Source organism: Neopelma chrysocephalum, unplaced genomic scaffold (genome assembly GCF_003984885.1).
Source record: "Neopelma chrysocephalum unplaced genomic scaffold, ASM398488v2 Primary Assembly neopelma1_252, whole genome shotgun sequence".
NCBI classification, from domain to species: Eukaryota; Metazoa; Chordata; class Aves; order Passeriformes; family Pipridae; genus Neopelma; species Neopelma chrysocephalum.
Genome location: NW_020897914.1, coordinates 1,450,909 through 1,471,858, shown reverse-complemented (window position 1 = coordinate 1,471,858; position 20,950 = coordinate 1,450,909). Strand labels below are relative to the sequence as shown.

Sequence of the window (20,950 nt, the reverse complement as noted above, 5' to 3'; positions counted from 1 at the left end):
CCTGATGGGGAGAGTATGTTGTTGATGTCTGCAGATTCATTCACAATGAAGTGAAAGTGCTTTTGCCTCTTCATGATTTTCCGTCAAGTTGAATTATTTGTATTAGTGCTTTTAAGTGAAAATACATCCTTTTTAGCAGAGAAGGCAGTGAAGTCCTTCTCTGAAGAGTTTGGTTTTGAAAGAGTAATTAGAGTTGCTGAAGCTACAGAAAGTTTGCCGCTCGTGTCTAGCACAGGAGCTGTGTGCCTGTAACACACTGCTGGAACAGGAGGGACCCACATCAGAGGTTATTTGTGCTGGTTTGAAATACAAGCTTCAAGAAAGAACATGTGACTTACTTTTATGAGGAGAAAGAATATTAGAACTTTTGTTACAAGCTGTTTGCAGAAAGTCAGACATGGACTTCAAGCTTGGGCTGATAGAGATTGGGGAAATCTGCGTGGTTTGACACTTGCACAGATCCCCTGAACTGCCCTGAGTGGCCTCTGAAAAATGAGATCGAACATATGCTGCAGGGACTCACTGGGCTTCCTAGCGAGGGAGAGGATCTTCCTCCTCTGCTTCCTCAGCATGGGCTGAGGGACCAAAGGGAAGGCACCAGCTCTCAGGACTGGGCACAAAGAGTGGCTAATCTGGGGACAGAGTGACACAGGGGAGTCACGAGGTGTCCAGAATCCTCACACGGTCATGGATTGCCCTATTAGAGTCTGGAAAATGGAAAGGTTAGAAAAGAGGGACTTGTGAACAGGGTGGTTCTTTCTTCCATGTTTGTAAACTCTCTTCTCTAAGCCAGGCAAAATTAGAGCAGACATTGGAAATTCGGGTTTTGCTGGGGGTTGTTGTCTTTTCCACACCCATGTGTGTACACGTTCAGGAATTGTACACTCTCTGCTAGTGTTCCTACTCTGTTTGTATTGGCAGCTGTCAGAATTTCCTTTATAAGCAGCTGAAAATATGAGTAGACCCATATACTGCCGTGTCCAGAGTCACTCTGCTGGTTTTCCCCCTCCCTTCATTAAATGCATTTCGATCCCCATTTCCTGTCAGAACTGCTGCAGTTTCAAAATACTTTGCTATTTTAGTAGTTTGTAATCCAGACTTCAGTGCAGTTTTTTCTCCTTGAGAAACGGCCCTTTGGTAAACAGACCATTCTGAGTCACTGTTGGTCAGTGAAAACAGTCATTTAAAATCCTTTCATGTCAAGGATTTTTGGGACTCTTAATCCAGCCTCCTGTGGGAGCTGGTCATTAGTCTACTGTCACAAAAGAAGGAAAAATCTGCAGAAAAACCATCGAAGAGAGGATAAACATGGAAGAAGAGTTAAAAAGTCTGGAAGAAGTTGCTGTGGGTGGAGAGATCTGGCGATTGCTACTGTACATTACAGAATGACCTGAAAATATACAGGAGGTTTTGAGAAAGATGAAGTTACTGTGAGAGGAAGAGGTCAGATTGAGCTTTATGTGTTTTATTGTGGGACAGGACAGACAGGGAGCTGGCAAGTGAAGGCAACTGTTTGTGAAGAGCTTTTGTTTCCTTAGAGGGAAGTTTTCTGCTTTGAAATTAGTGTCTGCCTTTGTGCCTGAACACTGGAAGCTTTTGTTTGATAATCTCTTTGCTCTTGTAACTGCCGTGCTGTGTTGGGGTTTACCTTCCTGAGCAGGACTGCAGATTTCAGCATCTTTTCCCCTTCCAGGTGAGACACAAAAGCAGAACAACCTGTGGTGAGCAGGAGGTCCCTTGAGAACATGTTTAGCTTTACATGGCAGCTTCTCTAGAAGGAAGACTCCTATTTATGGAGGGAGAGGCTTGCTAACATTACTGACAGAAATGCAGCCTCCCTACTTGTAGTTCTTGTGATAGTGTGTGAAACAGGACTTGTCTTTGCCTTGTGACCTGGTGTGGAAAGCTCCTGGATTCATCAAGCTGTTGAAAGGTGCTCATTTCCTTTTGTGCTAGCTACCAGCCTCCTTTCAGCACAGCTGAGCTTAGGGGGCTGTGAGGAGCTGTTCCTAACAATGAACTGTCAGCCACAGGTCATCTTCCTCCTGTGGACAAGATCTTTTATTGCCCAGTGCTGTGATTTATTAGCTGCAAGCCTTGCTGTGTGTGAGCCCACTGAGACAGCAGCTCCACCACTGGGCAGCACTGAGCTGCCCTCTGTTCTTCATGGGTTTGCTTCTGAGTGAGTAGGGAGGTTTCTCTGAAATATCCTTCACCTTCCCAGATGGGCTGCCCTTTCTGGACAGGATGCTTCTGTTTGGGAACTCTTCCTGGAAGGGCTGTGTCCTTTGCAAAACAGGTGAAGGGATGCATCTGCTGCATGAGATGGAGGTGGGTGGATATGGAGCTGGTCTGGCACTTGGCACGGCAACCGTTTCAGGTCCCATTGGATGCTGCTCCATCCATGGCCATCTCTAGTGATTCGTAGGCCTGAATTACCAGGATAGTTTGCATTTCTTACCTGCTGACAGTGGCAAGGACCTTGTATGCTCTAGTTTTGACATCTGGTAAGTGGTTGCAAAAGTCCTAAAATCCTCTCCTTGTCTGTGTTCCTCTTACCAATTGCCAAGAGCAGGAATGTGCCTTATTTAGGAACAGTTTCCAGAAGCATGTAGGAATGTGACCCTGGTATGAGAGATGATAATTTTCCCAGGGAATGCTCTGTCTGGTCTGATTTCCCACTGCAGCACGGGGGAAGACAGGGACTGGGAGAAGTCCCAGATGGAGGGTCAGCACGAGTTGAGCTTGACCTGTGGGCACAGCACGGTGACGTGAGTGCCAGTGCTCAGAGATGCACTGGTGCCCTGGCAGAGGAGGTACAGGCTGCCAGATGCTTTAGCCTCATGATGTAAAAGTGGTCCTGGAGAGACCACAACACTCGCTGTACCTGTTTTCCTATGGAAATGAGCTGTCCTGGATTTTACAGATTGAAAGTGAAGGTAAAACAGCCATGTGGAAGGTGGGGGTAAAATACCCAGTATATTGTGAACAAAGATTTGGGCACTTTGGGCTTTGAGGAAAATCTTGTTATTGCTATTTAAAAAAAAAAAAAAAGGGAAAGGAATTTGGCACAACTGTAAGAACATTAATGACTCGTTTTATTTGGTGGAGAGTTTCCATAGGTAGAAGATGGTCATTCAGCAGGAAATTAAGATCTCACACTATAAAAATAAATATAAAACTGGTGCGTTTCTCCAGAGTTACGTGAAAAGCTGCTTTTTTTGTTCCTGTAGCATCCAGGTTTTGGGGGGAGAGAATCAGTGCAATTCTAGAGAACTCTAAGTGACCTCTGCAGTGAGTTAATGGGACTGAATTTGTTGGCAAAACTGGGTGAAAGCTGAATTGCAAAGCAGAAGAGGGATATTGTCTGTGGAGGAAGGCAGGGCTCGGTCCCCCATGAGTCTAAGCATTGATACTCGTATTATTTCTCCCTTTCAATCTGTGGAAACCTACTGAAGTCATACTGATGTGCTGTCTAAGGCTCTGCTGTGCGAATTCACCAATCGTGTTTGGAACATACAGTGAATTTGCTGTTTTGTGAATCTTGCTGATTGAACACAGGCAAGGTGTTTTACTGTACTCCAGCGTTCATTTCACTACTGCTGCCTCTGGAATAGGAGCTGGCGTGGAGAAGTGGCTGGGTCCTCATTACAATCTCACCCAGTTTTTCTTCCTGAGTTTTTGGGCTCTTAGGACACCAAGAGCAAACTCCACTATACGAAGCAAACATAGCAGTTGGCTACAGATGATGGAAAGTTTCCCCACCTTTGCCATAACGTGATAAGCTGAAGGTTTTGCAGCTTTTAAATTTTTAATTACTAGGTCTTTTGAACTCCAGAAATTCTTGTTGTCTCTACTCCAGTCATCAACTGGAATAATGTGGGATCGGATCTCTTTGGGGCATTTATGGCTAGCACCTTTGAACATAAGACTATATTTGAACAGGATATGAGTAAAAGGAAGCAGTCAGAATGAGCAGGTGTTCTCATACACCCGCTTTTGGGCACTCTGAGAAATGTATCACATCAGGAAAACTGTATTTAGCAAAGCTGTGTGTCCCCCCGACCCATCTCCCCCGCAGCATTTCTTCTGCCAGCTCCATGATTGGGCCAGTGTGAGCTTAATTTGCTTTGCCATCTTTTGTGGTCACCAAGCTCAGCAGATCTATTCTGATAACTAACAGTCCCAGGGCACGCTTGGCCAGATTGTCACTTTATTGCTGAGAAGTTTGTGGGCAGCCAGAAAATGCTTCAAGAGGAAGTGAGCAGGGGTGATAAAGTTGTCTCGTGTGGCAGCAAGACCAGAAAATGAAGTTTATGCTCCAACTGTTGTGTGGGGGAAGGTTACTCAGTACAGCAAAACAGCAAAGGGTGAAGTAAAATTTGGTCTAATATAGGAGTTTTTTGGACTGCCTTTCTAATCCGATTATTCACAGCTGTTCATCGGGGAAGGACATCCAGGGACATCAGTCCATTTTTAGAACGTGAAATGGGGAATTTTCTTTGGTTGGCTCTGTTGTTTGCCAGCTGGCCGGATTTGAAATGTCAGTGAAGTGGTGTTAGTTTTGGACAGAGGAGTGTGGATCAAGATCAACATGAGAGGTGATGGGGGTTAACAGCTGGTAAGAGGGCATGTGCCATGTCAGGGAGAGACAGACAAGATAAAGCTGAATTTGAAGTGTCAGGGGAGCATTGGTATTTGCACAAGAGAGCCAATGAAGGCACGGCTGTTTTCAGATTCAGGGTTTTTTAGGTTTAGAGTGAGCAAGCCTGAAAATGGAGAGTTTCTCTAATAGACTTGAGCTGATTCATCTGCAAGGGGGGCACATAACTGCCTGCAAAGGGGTGACCTGCTGGGGAGCTGATTGCCACCCTCATTTCTGCAAAAGATATTTCCAGGGTTTCATATTCAGTCTGTAATTAACCTGTGCCCTAATTTGAAATGTCTTTAAGCCTTCCTGCCATTCCCATCCATCCTTATGGCTTTCCAGGGCTTATTAGAAGGATTGGAAGATTTTTTTTTTCCCTGTGACTGTGGAGCTGTTTTTCTGGTCAGGATTAGACCTCAGTCATGTCACCATGTGGTGAGCTCTGGGTATCCAGTTCCTAGTAAGGAGTGAAATCTAAAGAACCACACCCAAAAGTTCAGTAGCATTTAAGATCAAAAAAGTATGTTAGTTTTTAATATTCCCTTTTTAGGAAGAACACGCACTTTTAATTTGCGTAATTGCTCATATCGAGATAAAATTCTGAGCTGTTTCAGAGCAGGAACGCTCAGAGTTCTGCCAATCTCCAAACAGCTCAAAAATGTATGAGATTATAAATAAATCTGAAGACTTTTTATTGTGGTTTTTTTTTTTTTTTTACTCCTAGCAAGGCAACCTTCATCCTAACTCAAAAGCAATCAGATCGTTGTTTTCGTGCTCTCCGTTTATATGAGAACAAGAGGTCACTAGATGACATTACTGCTTTGTAAATTTAGAACAAATAAAAGGAAATGCTACTTCACCTAGTGCGTCGTCATCCTGTGGAATATACTGTTCCAGGATGTTAGTCAAGAGCTGTAGCCGGAACACAGAAAAATAGCTGGACCGTGCTGGTTTGGAGCCACGTTTGCCAACAGGGATAACCAAACCTTATATTCCGGAGCGCCGGCTCATCGCAGCTGCAGCTGGGAGCCAGCTCCCTGGCTGGGAAAGGACAGCTTTCCAGGGGGAAGGTTGCTTTTAAGATGACAAGAATTACTTTATATTTTTGTGTGCGAGGTGTTAGGTGGCTCCTGGCTGTTGTCTGGACAGTGCGGTGTCTGTAACAGCCTCTGTCCCTCTGTCAGTGGCCTTCAGCAGGTGGGTGTCTGGAGCTGAAATTACTGCCTCAAGTAGAGGGAGGTAAAAGTGGTAGGAGGAGTGTTTTCCTTTCCCTGGGAGTGAGAGCCTCTTTCTGTTGCTCAGGACAGTGTGGTGGATCTCCTGCTGCACGTCGGCCTGCACAGGTGAGAGCCTGGCAGCTACTGCAGTGCAGGGAAGGCAGGAGTGTCCTGTGCTCCCAAGGCACCTGGGTTGGCTGTGCAGGGAAGGCAGGAGTGTCCTGTGCTCCCAAGGCACCTGGGTTGGCTGTGCAGGGAAGGCAGGAGTGTCCTGTGCTCCCAAGGCACCTGGGTTGGCTGGGCTGTGTGTGAGGCTGTGTGAAGGGCTGTTGAACCACTCTGTGAAGGAAGTGTCCCTGTTAACATGTTTCTGGATTCCTAATTATCCCCGTTAAAATGTTTGACTGTAACACCACTGCATGTAATCAGGAAAACAGATTTGTGTGGTTTCTTCATTTCCCCAAAGAATTGTTGCACTAGTTACCTTAAAATCTTATCAGTCCTTCACAGTGAAGCCTGGATTGTCCTGATTTGTCCTTCTTAGGAGTGAGGTTTGAGATTTTATTCTTTTATTTCCCATCTCTGGTGATACCAATAAATCGCAGTGCAAATGTTGCTTTAGAACTGACTAATGGGGAACACTCTTCCTAAATGTATCCTGCAGTTACATTTTATTTGCAGTTTTGTTACACAATAGACCCTTTATTTTAGTTCTGTGACTCTTCATCTGGATGATTCATGTATGAAAATCTTTTAATCTCGTTACTTATCCTCTTGTCTTATGAACTTCAACTTTGTTCTTTGAACAGAGGATTGTCTAACACTGAATGTGAGTTTTTTTTAAGATGATGCAGTAGGTGACTTAAGAAGGGATTAGTTGTTCTCTATGCTGGATGGTCTCTCCAGTGATCCAGTAACTAAGTAGCCTCAGAAATTAATTCTTCTCAACAGTGTGTCTGCATTTCTGTATTTTATGCCAATATTTTAAATTTCATGTCTTCCAATGTGATTAAAAACTATACTGGAGTTTGCATTTTCCTTTCTCCCCCGCCCCCCCCCCCCAAAGGCAGAAAAATAGGAAAGGGGACAGCACTGACTAGGAGTTGTGAAGTTGTTTTTCCCCAGTGCTCAAGAGCCAGTGGCTTGATGAAAGAACTGGTGGTTCCTTACTGCACCTGGCTGCTTTGAAAGCAGTGAGAGGTCCTTGGATGCTTCATCCTGGGGTGTTTGGACTTTACATATGGTACTGTTGTGCATATGCAGTTATAGATGTTCCTGGCTTTGGTGCCAGAAAAAAGGCAGGCCCAGTGCTCTCTGAAAAAATTAGTTGAACTTGGTTTTACTTCCAGGGAAAAAGCTGCTTCATCTTAGCAGGACTCAGAGATGCCCCTTGTACTTTTCTAACTTCACACTGATTTTTGCATCAGTGTTTCGTGCTCTGTAAAAACTTTCTCTGAGGTAGCTGTTCTTCCATAGCAGAGTTGTTGATGGAAATGCATTTAACTACTGACTTCTCCGCTTTCCCAAGTAAGAAGAAACATTCCTGTGATTACTTTCTTTGGGAATAAATTTTATCAGAGCTGGAATTGTTTAAATGAAAGTCAGGGAAGAGAGAAGGAATTTTTCAAAGTTTTATTTTTGGAATAGCATAAATATTTATTTCTGTTTGCTTACAACTGATACAGATCAGGTCATTTTGTCCAAGATAGAATGGTCCAAATGCCAAAACTGTGTTTCTAATATGAATGGCCAGTTCCTGCTTTAAAAAGGGATTTAGCCCCTTTCATTGCCTACTTAATGTGTCTGTGGCACCCTTTTTTTGGCATTGGTCATACCTCTGAGTCAGGTTGATGTTATTGCAGGTGAATGCTGCAGTCTATCAATGAAAAGAAATACAGATTGAATATTGAAGAGCTTAAAATAAAGCAGAAATTTCCAAGTATATCTCTTTTGTTGCCATTACATCCACATTTCTTGGCAGATGCTCTGAGGCACTTCAACATCAACTAAAAGTTTGATGTTCAACTTCAGAGGCTTTTATTTTTAGTCTGTTTTATGAATGATAATGAGAGAAGTGAGAAACAGAATGGAAAATGGTAATAAATAGGGGTCACACATTGGGGTGATATGTGTGGGTGTTTGTGTTCATTAACAGAACTTTGGCTGCGTGGTTGGACCTCATCAAATTAACACAAACCAAGTTTATTTTTATCCATTCTTTCAGATGCTAGGGTACAATTTGCTGGACAAGCAGATTATGTAGGCAAATTTTTTCACGTGCAAAATGTAGAGGAGTGCGGGAAAGGAAAAAAGGAAATTTTTAGAGTTGACATAAAAGGGAGCCTTTTGATTTTTGCTGGTGCTGCTCAACCTTTAAGGCAGCTTTTCCTACATCCAGGCCTTGCAAACAGTGCAGTAGTGGTGTGACTTAAGCAGTCAGTTTGATGGAAAGCAGTTGGAGGTGCCAGTGAGATACCTACAGTGTGGGGAGGAAAGGCTTTTGTCTTAGGAAGAATAAGTGTTGATTTCTGGTCAGGGCTGGAGCCCAGGGGACTGGGCAGCCCCGAGGACAGCAGCCACGGTCCTCTGAAGAGCTTTATTTCTCTCTGCTGCCGCCGTGTGACTGAAGGAGAGGGACTGGTGGCAGGGGACACAGGGACCTGCTGCCTTCCTGTGCAGAGGGGAGCGTGGCCCCCTGCGTGCCCTGTGCTCTGTGTTAGAACACTGTTTGTTTAACACAGGGCAGCTAATGCTGGGAATTAACCTGGGAGAGAAACACACTGAGGACAGGATTTTTAGAGGGAGGCAAGCTCACCACAGCCTCCAGCTGCTAGGGGAATATTTGTTGGAATATCCTTCAGGTAATAAACATAGAAGGAAACATGAGGGTTCAAAATACAGTGATTTCTCTTCTAGATTACTTATTTTGTTTTGTTCTCCCCTCCTCCCTCCCTTCTTGTCACGACAAACCAGATTTTTAGTATGATATTATGAAGTATGTTATCTGATTGATTAATTGCTAGAAACTGATATATTATACTATTAACAAAATGTTTCAATGTTGTTGCCAATTTAAAAACACTTATGCAAGGTCTGCAATCCTGCTGCTCTATGCTTGATTTGTGCTAGGTGGTTATTTGGGTGTGAGAGATTTCTTTACTCAGTTCAGTATTGGGAGTGACAGCTCAAATCTCTGTGGTTCTGTACATTTAGGAAGGAATTAGGGTATGTTATGGTGGAAGAGAAACATGGCTGAAAGGTGCAAATAACTTCTGTTGTGCAGCTCCCTGCCTCTGAAAATAGCTGAACTAGTGACAAGGTGTCTCTTGCTGTCTCTCACTGATGTGCCCAGAATACACACTCTTCATTTTCTCTCTCTTCAGATTATCACTCCGTGTCGGAAGCTTATCCTTTGTGCTGATAACAGAAAAGAGATGGAAGATTGGATTGCAGCACTGAAGACTGTACAAAACCGTGAACATTTTGAGGTAGTAGGAAAATGTGTTCCATTGTACTCTGTGTCTCATCTGCTAATGCACAGCTTGTTTGAGATTGCAGTCAGCTTCCACTGAAGTTGATATAAGTCATTTCATTGACTACAGTGGGTGGTAATAGTGTTAGACCTTCTGTAAAATTGATCCCAAATACACTGAAGTGATTCTCAAAAGAATATTTGTGGCTTTGTATGTGCTCCCTTGGTAACCTTGATAGCACTTTCCAGAGTGGGGGTAGGTTATGAAACACAGTTCCCCTCCATTATCTTTTCACTCTTCAATTATCCTCCCTGTCCTAATTCCCATCTCGCCTGTTTGGTGTTGTGCCTGCTTCAGTGCATCTGCCTGCTTCCTGGGGCTGGAGTGAGGCCAGCACTGCCACCAAGAGAAGCTGTCTTGTGTTTTACCCACTCTGATCTTGCCTCCCTTGTGCTGGCACGAGCATCCCTCTGCTACGCAATAAGCCACGTTGGGGAACTGATCCTGCTGAAAACTTAATCCAGCAAACAATGGGGATAAATTCTCCAGAAGATAAATTCTCCAGTTCATTTCCCTACATACACTTGTAGTGAGAACAAGGATGGGAGGTGGGACAGGAGCAGGAAATCTCTTTGGATTTAAAGACCTTCTGGAGTTACCGCTAGTGTGTATAAACCGCACGTGGCCTACTCTTCCCTGGTAGAAAAGTGTTCTGTTTCTTCCTTTTCTGACTGCTTCGTGCAAGTCTTCGAGGAAGAAAGTCTTGTTGGTTCTCTTTAGACTCTGCTGTAACCCATTTGTGCCGTTAGTCTACCCAGTACAGCATGGACCATTTCTCAGGGATGCACAACTGGTACGCCTGCTCGCACGCCCGGCCCACCTACTGCAACGTGTGCCGGGAGGCGCTGTCCGGGGTCACCTCGCACGGGCTGTCCTGTGAGGGTACGTGTGCTCCCTCTCCTGATCTTATTGTTGCTGTTCCCCAGAGACCCAAATACTGCCTTCCCTTATTAAAGTCCTGTGCCTGCAGTGAGCTGATACGCACTTCTGAGGTAGCAGGTGGAGTATGTGGCGCTTTCACCGCCGCAGCCCGGGTTCGATTCCCGGTCAGGGATACTCCCCCGGGCAGATGGAGCTCGTCAGCCCTGTAAGGCCATCCATCTATGAGAAGGTCACCCTGAACAAACCTACGTCCTGAGGACCTCACTGCCATTGTCCAAGCTCGCTTGGCCCCGGCAGATGAACCTTAGGATTAAAGGGTGGGCTCAGTTCAGCGCAGGCTGTGTCTCACCTAAAAAATCCATTGCGCAGGCTGGAAAGGTAAAAGACCTTTCCCAAAATCTTCGTTTGCGAAGACTGGCCATACATACAGTGTGTAAGAACACTCCTGTTCATGAAAAAAATTCTATTTGTAAGAACATCCTCGTTAAGTGTGTGAGTGCCAGGAGGTTGTTCTTTCTCAGCTCGGGCTTAGCAGACATATATGGCTGTGCACAGCTCATGCTTCCAACGTGAACGAGGTGGCACCCACACTGTGCAAAAGGATGGAGGAGTGTATGACTGTATAAATCATGTCAGAGTTAACAGGGCAATAACTAAGCTTTGTACAAGCAACTGGCAAAAGGGACAAGGCAAGAATTAATAGCTAGATCCTCATTCTCAGAACACTTAGAGCTGATTGTTTTGGCGGTGCTAACGAGGGTAAAGCGTGCCCATCCTTTCTTCAGGAGCCATTTACACACTTTCACATTAGACTTCTGAGGAAGGGTTAATATATCCTTCTCTTCCTCCCTAGTGTGCAAGTTTAAAGCTCACAAACGCTGTGCTGTGCGGGCAACCAACAATTGCAAGTGGACAACTCTGGCCTCCATCGGGAAGGATATCATTGAGGATGAAGATGGGGTAGGTGTTAGCCTGGACTATTGCAGCCTTACTTTGATATGGAAGCACTGGCTCTGTAAAAAGCTCTTTAGTTTTTTTTTCACTACATAAATAGCAGATTCTGCCTTTATGTGGGAAGGGCCTCTATAGCATGAGATTCTGTGTGAAAAGTTTGACCAGGGTAGCAAGGACTCCTTGATAGGAAGAAACTCCTGCTACGGGCTGGGGAATTGAAGGTTAAATAAATGGAGACACAGGAAACTTGGTCAGAGTTTTGGCAAAAGAAAAGTAAATGAGTGTTTGGAACAGCACCTTACCATATAATGCAAGTCAGTGTTTCCTGGGTAGCCTGGGGTGAATCACCTGGACTCTGTGCATGATGTAAAATGCCAGAATCGGTCCTCAGGTGTTTTCTAGAAACTGCCTCTCCTCTCCTTAACCAGTGCATATGAAGACTTGCTTCTTTGTCTGCGTCAGAGCCACTGTGCCACCTCTGAAAAGTCCATATTGCTCCTATCCCTCTGTGCCCTTTGCAGATCTCGATGCCACATCAGTGGCTGGAGGGAAACCTGCCCGTGAGTGCCAAATGCACCGTGTGTGATAAAACCTGTGGCAGCGTCCTGCGTTTGCAAGACTGGCGCTGCCTGTGGTGCAAAGCCATGGTGAGTTATCACTTCAGTAAGGGACAGTCTTTGATCAGCTCTGGGCTGTGTTCTTTTAATGACATTTACTCAAAACGAAATCTCTAACTGTGCTGCCATGTCCTTCATTTGCCATGAAGGACTTTATTGTTCTGCAAGAGACAGAAATTTAATTGTGCTGAAAAGTGTCACTATGATGCATAAAAGTAACCTGAAATAAGTGTCTGGCTTCTCTGCAAGCTCATTTTATTTTGAGAGTGAGCTTTCATATAGAAGAATCTAATTACACTAGATATGAATCCATGCTTCAGGCATGGAATATGTTGGATTTTAAGGAGGCGTTGTTTGTTATTTCTACAAGTTGGAAAGGTACAACAAACTGTAAAGAATGCTCAGCTATTTTAATAATAGCAATTCCCTTCCACTGCAATAGATTTCTCTCGCCTGACCACTGTACTGGTGCAGATCTTGCTGTGTTCCAGTTGTCTGTAATACTAGTCAGAGAAGTATCACAAAATAAGCCTTTAGAATGGGGGCTCAAACCCTCTGTCTTGCAGCCTTTGTGTACCAGAAATTACTGAAGTGCCCTGCTCTACTTTGTATTTCCTTTCTTGGGGGGCTTCATTAATCTCTTCTTCTCTTACCTCTTATGTCCCTCATGGTTTCCTGCTTTGTTTTTTGCTTTCTTGTTTTCTTGAGTTCCCAGCTTTTTCTTTTGTTTCTGCTCTGTATCTCTCAGCTGAGACTGGGATTTTGAAAGCAGAATGCCTGAAGGCTCCTAAAGTCTCAGAATCTGTTACCTGGTCCTCTCAGCACTCAAAATGCTGGTCTCACAAATTCAAATGGCAAACTACATACTAATGAAAGGAGGAGAATTAGTAGAAGACTGATTAGATCATTCTTAAAATAACTTTTATCAATAAATTTATCAATTGACATGTCCTGGTCATTTCACCCCCACCACCTTTCTTTAGTCTTTACAACCTCTTGTTGGGTGGCTTTAGGAGTTACACCACAGTGCCTGAGAGGGTCTGAATTACTTTTTTGGTGGTGTTTCCAGGTACACACAGCATGTAAAGAGTTGCTGCCAAACAAGTGCCCTCTTGGGCTGTGCAAAGTGTCTGTCATTCCTCCTACTGCTCTGAACAGCATTGATTCAGATGGTAAGTACTGCCAGTAAGTAGCTCTTGTTCTCTTCCTCTCAGTCACAGTCCCTTCAGCTGACACTGTTAATGCCAGGCTCTGTCAGCTGAAAATTCTGCTTTTGGTGTTGCTGAAATTCCCAACTGGAAGCCATTGCTGAGTGAACTGTTTGCTTTGCTTTTGCACTCAGTTTATCACCCTGTAATGTCAGTGTTTGCTGAGCTGCAGCTGGTGAAGTTTATTGAGAATAACTGTATTGCAGAAGCAGTTTGGGAAGGTTGGGGAAGCTGAAAATTTTGGCATACTGCTAGGAGATAAGTGTGATACTTGGCAGCATGAGGTGTGGTTCATGCTGGATTCAGGGCTGTGCACGTTTGGCATCTGCCCAGTGAGTGCCATAAGCACAAGGAAGGTATTAGTTGCTTCATAGCTGGGCTGGGCTGTGGGGTGTTGGTTTTTTTCTCTTTCCATCTCCATGGGCAGCTTCACATTTCTTGGCTTTTCCTCCCTCTCCCTTCCCTTTTCCCCAACAGGTTTCTGGAAAGCTACTTGTCCCCCTTCTTGCACAAGTCCTTTGTTGGTCTTTGTCAACTCAAAGAGTGGAGACAACCAAGGTGTAAAATTTCTACGAAGATTCAAACAGCTGCTGAATCCAGCCCAGGTCTTTGACCTCATGAATGGAGGACCTCACCTGGGGTAGGCAGATATTCTGTAGAAACACACATTCCTTGTAAATACCAGAGAAGTACAAGGGATTTATTTGGTTAAGCTCACCCTCAAATATAACAAGGAACCTATTCCTCAGAGAAAACTAATCACTTATGAAATTTGGAGGGGTTTTCCTCCCTCTGTGTTTAGTGTTATTGATTAGCTAAAACCAAAAATGTTGCTGAAAAAGGTTATTATTTCCATTCATGAGTAACAGCAGGACAGCTTGAGGCCTTTTGGGGGAATTCCAGAAACACTCCCCTGGAAGAAGACCAAGCATAGAAAGCTTGAATCCAGAAGAAAACTTGTCTGCAAACAGATTGTAACAGACATCCTGATTACTGCTAAGGAGAATTAACTTCAGTTAACTCAAGTGAAGAGACAGATATCGTGGATAGAAAATTAATATTGTCAAAATGAGATTTATTGAGAAATAACTTACCTGGGAAGTATGTGAAACTTCCATCCCTTAACGATTTTATGGTGATATTGGGGAAAGATCTCTTATGAGTGCATTTGATAAAGTTGGTTCTGCCCTGGGATCTTGGTGACATTTCAAACTTTTTAACTAGAATATCTGTAGATTAAAAAAAAAAAAAGAGAGTGCTGTGGAATAAAATTCTTTAATGTATTTCTGCAACTCTCATTTAAAAAAAAGGTTTAGTCTTTAGTTTGCCCACTTCCAAATGTTTTTCTGTTGCATCAGATTTGAGTAACTTGTTGCAAATTGATGCTCCTTATAATAAGAGCCAACACAAGGTAAATTTCCCTCACCCTTTTCTGACTGTGACTCCAAGTCTTTGACTAGATCTGTAGATGCAGGGAACTAAATGTGGGAGTGTCCACTCCTGGATGAGTGACCATTGGGTTCTGCTCTCCTGAGAACTCCTGTGTTCTTTGCCATAGCACATTGCAAAACACTGGCATTTAAAACTGCACTATGCTGTCCAGGGGATGTGTTTGGCTGAAAACTAAGAAGACTTGTAAAATTAAGTATTTTTCTTCTTTCCTTCCCCAGTTGGACTGACTGGAGAGAGGAATTTTGCTTTTAAGCAGGAGAGAATGGAAGGGAGGGAATCAGTTACTTTCTCAAGCTGTGGTGCACACCTTCTGAAGCAGCTGCTTTTCTATGCTCTCTCAAAAGGGAAGTGATAGTATAGGGTAAAGGCTGCTTCTTGATAATTTAAATATTTTCAGCTGGTGCCAGTTAGACTGTACCATAAGAGGTTGTCGTTTCTGGTAGCCATTTTTTGTGTGTCAGCAATACCTGATAAAATAAGGATTTCCATGTACTCCATCAAATCCTGTTCAGGTAATAATAATAAAAAACATACATATAAAACCAAAGTAAAAGCAGGTAGTAGGTCTTGAAGATGTTCAGTAAGAAGCACAGTTTCAAACAGCTTAAGGAGAGATTTTTAATTATTATGGAAAGGGTGATCAGAGCAACTCACCCTGCTGAGCTGTTTGCCTGCCTACAGGACAGACCAGGTGCCAGAGCATTGGTTTGTGTTGCTTTTCTAGAAGGAGGACTAAAGCTTGTGAGGCTTTACATTCTCTTGCAGTTGTCTCCTTGCTGAGTGACTGCATGAAGTTCCCTGTCTTGAAGCTTTACTTTGATTGTGTGGCCTCAGAGCAGTCCAACAGTGACAAGTAAGTGGTGTGAGGCTGCAAAAAGGAGTTAATTCAATGGATAATCAGCTATCACATGCTTGTTTCCTCTTCTGTACAGACAAAAGTGCCCTGCTTTAGTAGCAGAGCATGTCTGGGAGATATTTCTGTAGTGAATAGCCATTGTAGGTTGCTTAGCTGTATTTATAATTCCTTAATTATAACCATTTTAATTCATCTGTAGTGTGACAGTGACCCGTACTCATTGTGAAATCAGAGCCTACAATAGGCAAAGCTGCCATGTTCATTACCTGGGTTGGAATTGTTTATCATTTCTTTCTGTAACAGCTTATTGGTTTTCCCTCTTGCTTTTTTTCTTTCTCTCCTCTGTAGTTTACGCTTATTCCAGAAATTTGACACTTTCCGGATCCTGGTTTGTGGTGGGGATGGAAGTGTTGGCTGGGTTCTCTCTGAGATTGATAGCCTCAACCTTCACAAACAGGTACCTGCCCAGGAGCTTGGTGGGGTGAAGGAATGAAGTAACAACAGCATGGGCTGAAGAGGCTTTCTTTGGTCATGCAGCTGTAGTTTGCCCCAGGACTGAAGCTGCTGGAAGCTCACCCACAGGAGGGCTCTTCACGAGTTTTTTACCAGAAGCAGGAATGGATTAATTCATTATTCCTGACTCCTGAAGCTTTTGGAGTATTCCTGTTCCCTTGCCAGCAGAAACATGCTCTGAAAGGGCTGCAGTTAGAAAACTTGGGAGTTCCACATGGCCTGTGCTCCTCATCTGTTTAATTCCTCATCCCTTTAATTCTCGAGGTGTAATTTTGGAGTCTTGGCATAGGCAGAAACTTCATTGGAGTAGGTGTTTAATTTTAGTTTCCATTTTGTCTGGGAGCTGTGTCTGCTAATTTTACAGAAACACAACAGCACCACCTGATGGTTACATACAAACCTCTGTAGGAGGGGTTACTTCAGCGATGTGCTCCTTCAGGTAGTAGCTGTAAAATGCTTCCCTCTCAATTAACAACTAAAAGCAGAGGAAATTTTTCTACATTTGCATGCTCTCCTGGCTGTTCTCCCCATCCAGTTACTTTCTCCCCACCCTGGGATTAGTTGTTTCTCAGTGACTGGTGTGTTAAGGAATCAGTCATGTTACTTGTGGCTGGTCCTGGCTTGTGTTTTCCCATTTGAATATCACTTCTGGTTTCCTTTTCTCTCATGCAGTGCCAGCTGGGAGTGCTGCCCTTGGGAACAGGGAATGACCTTGCCCGTGTGTTAGGCTGGGGGTCTGCTTGTGATGATGACACCCAGCTCCCACAGATCCTGGAGAAGCTGGAGAGAGCCAGTACCAAAATGCTGGACAGGTGAGTAACCATGACTGACATCCTCTGCTGTGCAAGAGTTGTGTGAAAATATCCTTCCAGGGGAGAACTGAACTGTCTTGATTCTGCCAAGCTGCTGGACCTCTTACTAATGCCAGATAACATTTCTTTTTATAAATCCCCTGTCACTTTCCAGCAACAAAAGGTGGTCTGGCTTTCCATGTCACTACTGCAGAACAGTAACAACTGAAATTGGCTGATGTCCTGTGTCCTCTCTTCTGTTCCAGAGTTCTCATCAATTGAATTTTTCACCCTTAAAGTCATGACTTATTTTTTTAAGTTGTGTTTTTTTCTTGGTAAACTGGAAGCAATTTATCTTGAGTTTGGCTTAGAAATGAAAGCTGAATGGAGAAGTGGATGTCTGCCCCTAGTATTGACACCTCCTATATATCTTCGTACATTTAAAAATGCTTCTTGTTTTTAGAGTTGCATTTTGGCATCTCTTATGTTGAATTGAGTAATGCCCATAGAATTTCTGTGGAGAGAGAAGAAGTACAGGGAAGTTCCCTGAGCTGTAGAATCCTTGTTCATCTTGTCATCCTTCCCTCTTTCCTAGTTCAGCCCCCCTGCATTTCCATTCCAACTCTGTGGCTTCTGTGTATCAGTCATGGCCCCCCATAGTGCAATTTGTTCTGCCTTGAGGTTCTAACCTGTTATGTCCTTTGGATAAAGGATGAAATCATCTGCATTGTAGTGACAAGTGTGGTTTTCAACAGGTGGAGCATCATGGTGTATGAAACCAAACTCCCTCGCCAGGCCTCCACTTCCACAGTCACTGAGGATTTCAGTGAGGATTCAGAGGTACCTCCCAGGATGCAGAGAGCAGGGGACTGGAGCACCAGCCTTGGAGCAGATGAGATGGGAGACAGTGGTTGAGCTCCAGTGGAGCAGACCTGAGCCATGGCTTGGGTGCAGCCAGAGCTGCAAAGATCTGGAGCTTTAAGTCAATGAAGTATTATTGAGAAGGATGGAGATTGGGTTACCAGGGTCAACAAGCAGAATGAGGGATGAGGAGAAGATCCTGGGAACAGGACAGAAAGGAAATAATTGACTTTTATTTGCTGTCATGACATCAAGTTGTTGAAAGACTGACAAGGTGTATAGCAGTCATAAAAGAAGTGCTTTTAGATCTGCAGTTGATCAGAGACTCTAAGAACTGCACTGCTGATCGTTTCTAGGTTCAGAAGTAATTTTTTGTCAGATTCAGGTCTTCAGTGAGTAACTGAGCCCTGGACTGTGGAACTTCTCCAGGGCAAAAAGAACTTGTAGAGTGATGGGTACTCTCTGGGGAGCCAGGGTTGCACAGCATGTGTTGTAATGTTGGGAAGCACCCCAATGACTTGTTTCTGACTGTCAACAGGTGCAGAAGATTCTCTGCTATGAAGACTCAGTGGCTGCTCATTTGTCCAAAATTTTGACTTCTGACCAACACTCAGTGGTCATCTCCTCAGCCAAGTGAGTACTTAGAGGACAACTTCTTTAAGTGAAACCTGCACTGTGAAAATCCCGTGACAATCCTTGCATGACTTTGTTTTCACTCCCTCCTTTGTCCAGGGTGCTTTGTGAGACAGTGAAGGATTTTGTGGCTCGAGTAGGGAAAGCCTATGAGAAGGCAACAGAAAGCTCAGAGGAATCAGAGGTCATGGCCAGGAAGGTAAAATTTGAAAATTGTGTGGCTTTCTACTTCTAAAGTGTAAAACTGCTCTGTTTGCAGAGAACTAGGACAGCAGCAGTTCAACAGGCACTAAGAAAATGAGCTACCCAGGCTACTGTTAGTTCTGCTCAAATGTTTTTCTTCTCCTTGTAGTGCTGTGTCCTGAAGGAGAAGCTGGACTCATTGCTGAAGACACTGAATGATGAATCTCAAGCATCTTCATCTCTGCCAAACCCTCCTCCCACCATTGCAGAGGAGACCGAGGACGGGGATGGGTCGGGCAGTGCCTGTGACTCCTCGAGCGAGCGCTCGGTGGGCTCGTCCTGCACCGCGCGGCCCCAGATATTCCGGCCCCGGGAGCAGCTCATGCTGAGGGCCAACAGCCTGAAAAAGGCCATTCGCCAGATCATCGAGCACGCAGAGAAAGGTGACTGGCAGGAGTCCTGCTTGGCACTTCTGCAGCCTCTTGAGAAGAATACATTTTCTTTGTTCCGGGGCAGTGGGGTTCTTTATTGACAACAGCTCTCCTGAGCTAGAGAAGCCACTCAGTAAGCCTGGTTATTTAGTTTCAGTGCCATCTCTGCCAAGCCCACCTGTTGGAAACATTGCTTGGTAAATGAGCCTGAAGATCAAGGTGTGTTCTCTCCCATTGGGCTGGTTTAGGAAGTTCCTGCCCTCCCACACTCTGTTAATTTGCATTTCCTGTCTGTCCCCACCCATACCACAACTGTGTCAGTGCAGATGTTTGTATGGCCTTGCTGTAAAACAGATCTGAAAATACTTGGGGAAAAAGCATTTAAGTGTTTTAAGTTGGATTGTTTCAGAAATCTCTTTATAGCAGAGCCGAGCAAAACATTGCTGTGGCACAACTGCAAGAGCAGACAGGAACTTCTTGAACAAGCTTTGTCCCTGGGAAAAACTTACAATGCTGCACCTTTGGTACAAATCAGTTCTGTTCTGTTATTAACTTCTTAGGCAGGTGACCTTCTTCTCCACGTCTTAACCCTTGTCTCTCTCCAGGCGCACCCCCCATAGCTCAAAGTTTTATTTCCTTTGAAAGGCATTAGTTTTCCAGATATTAGTCATAAACAAGGGTTCAACTGAGACCAAAGGAAATACTTTACAGCTTGTCACTGGAGGTAAAAGCATTGAAGTTGCAGATGTGACATCAGGGCACACCCAAATATGCACTATGAACGACTGTGTAGTAAGTTACAAAGCATTGCAGTGTTGCCTGGATTTCTAGCACTGCAACACTGTATACAACCTATCCTGAAGGTGAAGTAGGATGGGATGATGGAAGTGGAGCAAACAGCCTGCTTCTGGAGAAATAGAGGCCTTGACCTCACTGCTGCCCCACTTTGCTGCTGCTTACCTTAGGCCAGTTTGGTGTTTGTGGAGTTCTTTTGCAGCCCAAGCAATTTGCTTAATCCAGCCTGAAGTGTTTCTGTTTCTGGTGGGCTGGTGGGTTGGATTGCCTTGTGGGTAATTTTGAGGAACTCCAAAGTCAGCACAAGGGAGGGGAAGAGGCTGCAAGAAGGGGAGCTTGTCCCCCTGTGGAGGCGAGGAGCTGTGGTCAGTTTAGAGCTGTGCTCTGGCAAGGGCTGCTGGGGAGGAAAAGGCCTGTTGATTACATGCAAAGGAAGTTTTGATTTCTTTAGGCAACATGCTAGTGTTTAAATCATGTCAGCTCTCCAGCAAACTCCAGTTACATTTCAGATGTGTTTGTTCAACTTTTCCAAACTGTTTTTCTTCTTCCAAAGTGTGTAATCTGATTCTTCCCTTTGTTTGAATTGGTTTTTACCAACTGCTATTTTCTTCCTCCTCCATTATATGTGTCTAAGTGCCCTTTTCAAGTGGCTTATGTTATTGCACCACTACAGATTAAACAAAGAGAAAATTCATTAATCACTTCATGTCTGTCTGGTTAGAATTCCTGGCAACATCTAAGTGCAAATAAATGGAAGCCCATCACCTGTAACACAGTTTACATCTCAAGATGTCTGAGTACCTGAGCTTTTTGTTATTCCTGTTCTTTCCTTTAAGGAATTGGGACATGTAGAGTCCCATCCTGTTTTTATTTACATCAGTGGGAGGTATTCCTTGCTGGAAGAGCTGTGAGAAACTCACCTGCTTTCTCTCTCCATACAGCTGTAGATGAGCAGAATGCCCAGACCCAGGAGCAAGAGGGTTTCCTGCTTAGTCTGTCATCCTCTGAGGAGGGCAAGGAGCTGAGGAACGAGGATAAAATGTCCCTGCAGTCATCACACAGCAGCAGCTGTGGAGTGTCCAAGGGGAGGAGGAAAGGTACTGCTCTGGAGCCACCACCAGGCAGGTCTTGCCTGTGCATCCCAGTTCTGTTAGTTGTAAAAAGGGAAGGTGGTGTCACATGTATTACCTGGTCTGTTGTGTTTTTCTCTAATTTTTGCATGATTGCTCTTCAGGCCCTGCACGTTTCTGTGCTGTAGCCTGTGCATTATACACCTCACTTTTTGCTACCTCTCTGATGGCTGGTCTGTGATCGTAGCATATGGAGCCGAGGAGTGATGAATTTTCTTGCACCTTAGCCAGTAATCTGGGTTCTCT

The 20,950-nt window shown here is 44.3% G+C and overlaps 1 protein-coding gene across 7 annotated transcripts in view; it reads left to right on the top strand.

Annotated features, from left to right (window-relative positions):
* DGKD (diacylglycerol kinase delta) overlaps positions 1-20,950 on the top strand; it is a 61,280-nt gene that overhangs the window by 21,638 nt on the left and 18,692 nt on the right. For all 7 annotated transcript variants that reach the window (XR_003537365.1, XR_003537364.1, XM_027703890.1 and 4 more), the window contains 13 exons: positions 9,249-9,353; positions 10,148-10,280; positions 11,134-11,240; positions 11,756-11,881; positions 12,921-13,023; positions 13,537-13,699; positions 15,716-15,824; positions 16,553-16,692; positions 17,427-17,511; positions 18,071-18,165; positions 18,265-18,364; positions 18,518-18,791; positions 20,516-20,671. Coding sequence is in view for 5 of the 7 variants with exons in the window: in XM_027703890.1 (XP_027559691.1) it covers positions 9,249-9,353; positions 10,148-10,280; positions 11,134-11,240; positions 11,756-11,881; positions 12,921-13,023; positions 13,537-13,699; positions 15,716-15,824; positions 16,553-16,692; positions 17,427-17,511; positions 18,071-18,165; positions 18,265-18,364; positions 18,518-18,791; positions 20,516-20,671 (1,696 nt within the window). In the remaining 2 variants the exon portion in view is untranslated. The remainder of the gene's footprint in view (positions 1-9,248; positions 9,354-10,147; positions 10,281-11,133; positions 11,241-11,755; positions 11,882-12,920; positions 13,024-13,536; positions 13,700-15,715; positions 15,825-16,552; positions 16,693-17,426; positions 17,512-18,070; positions 18,166-18,264; positions 18,365-18,517; positions 18,792-20,515; positions 20,672-20,950) is intronic.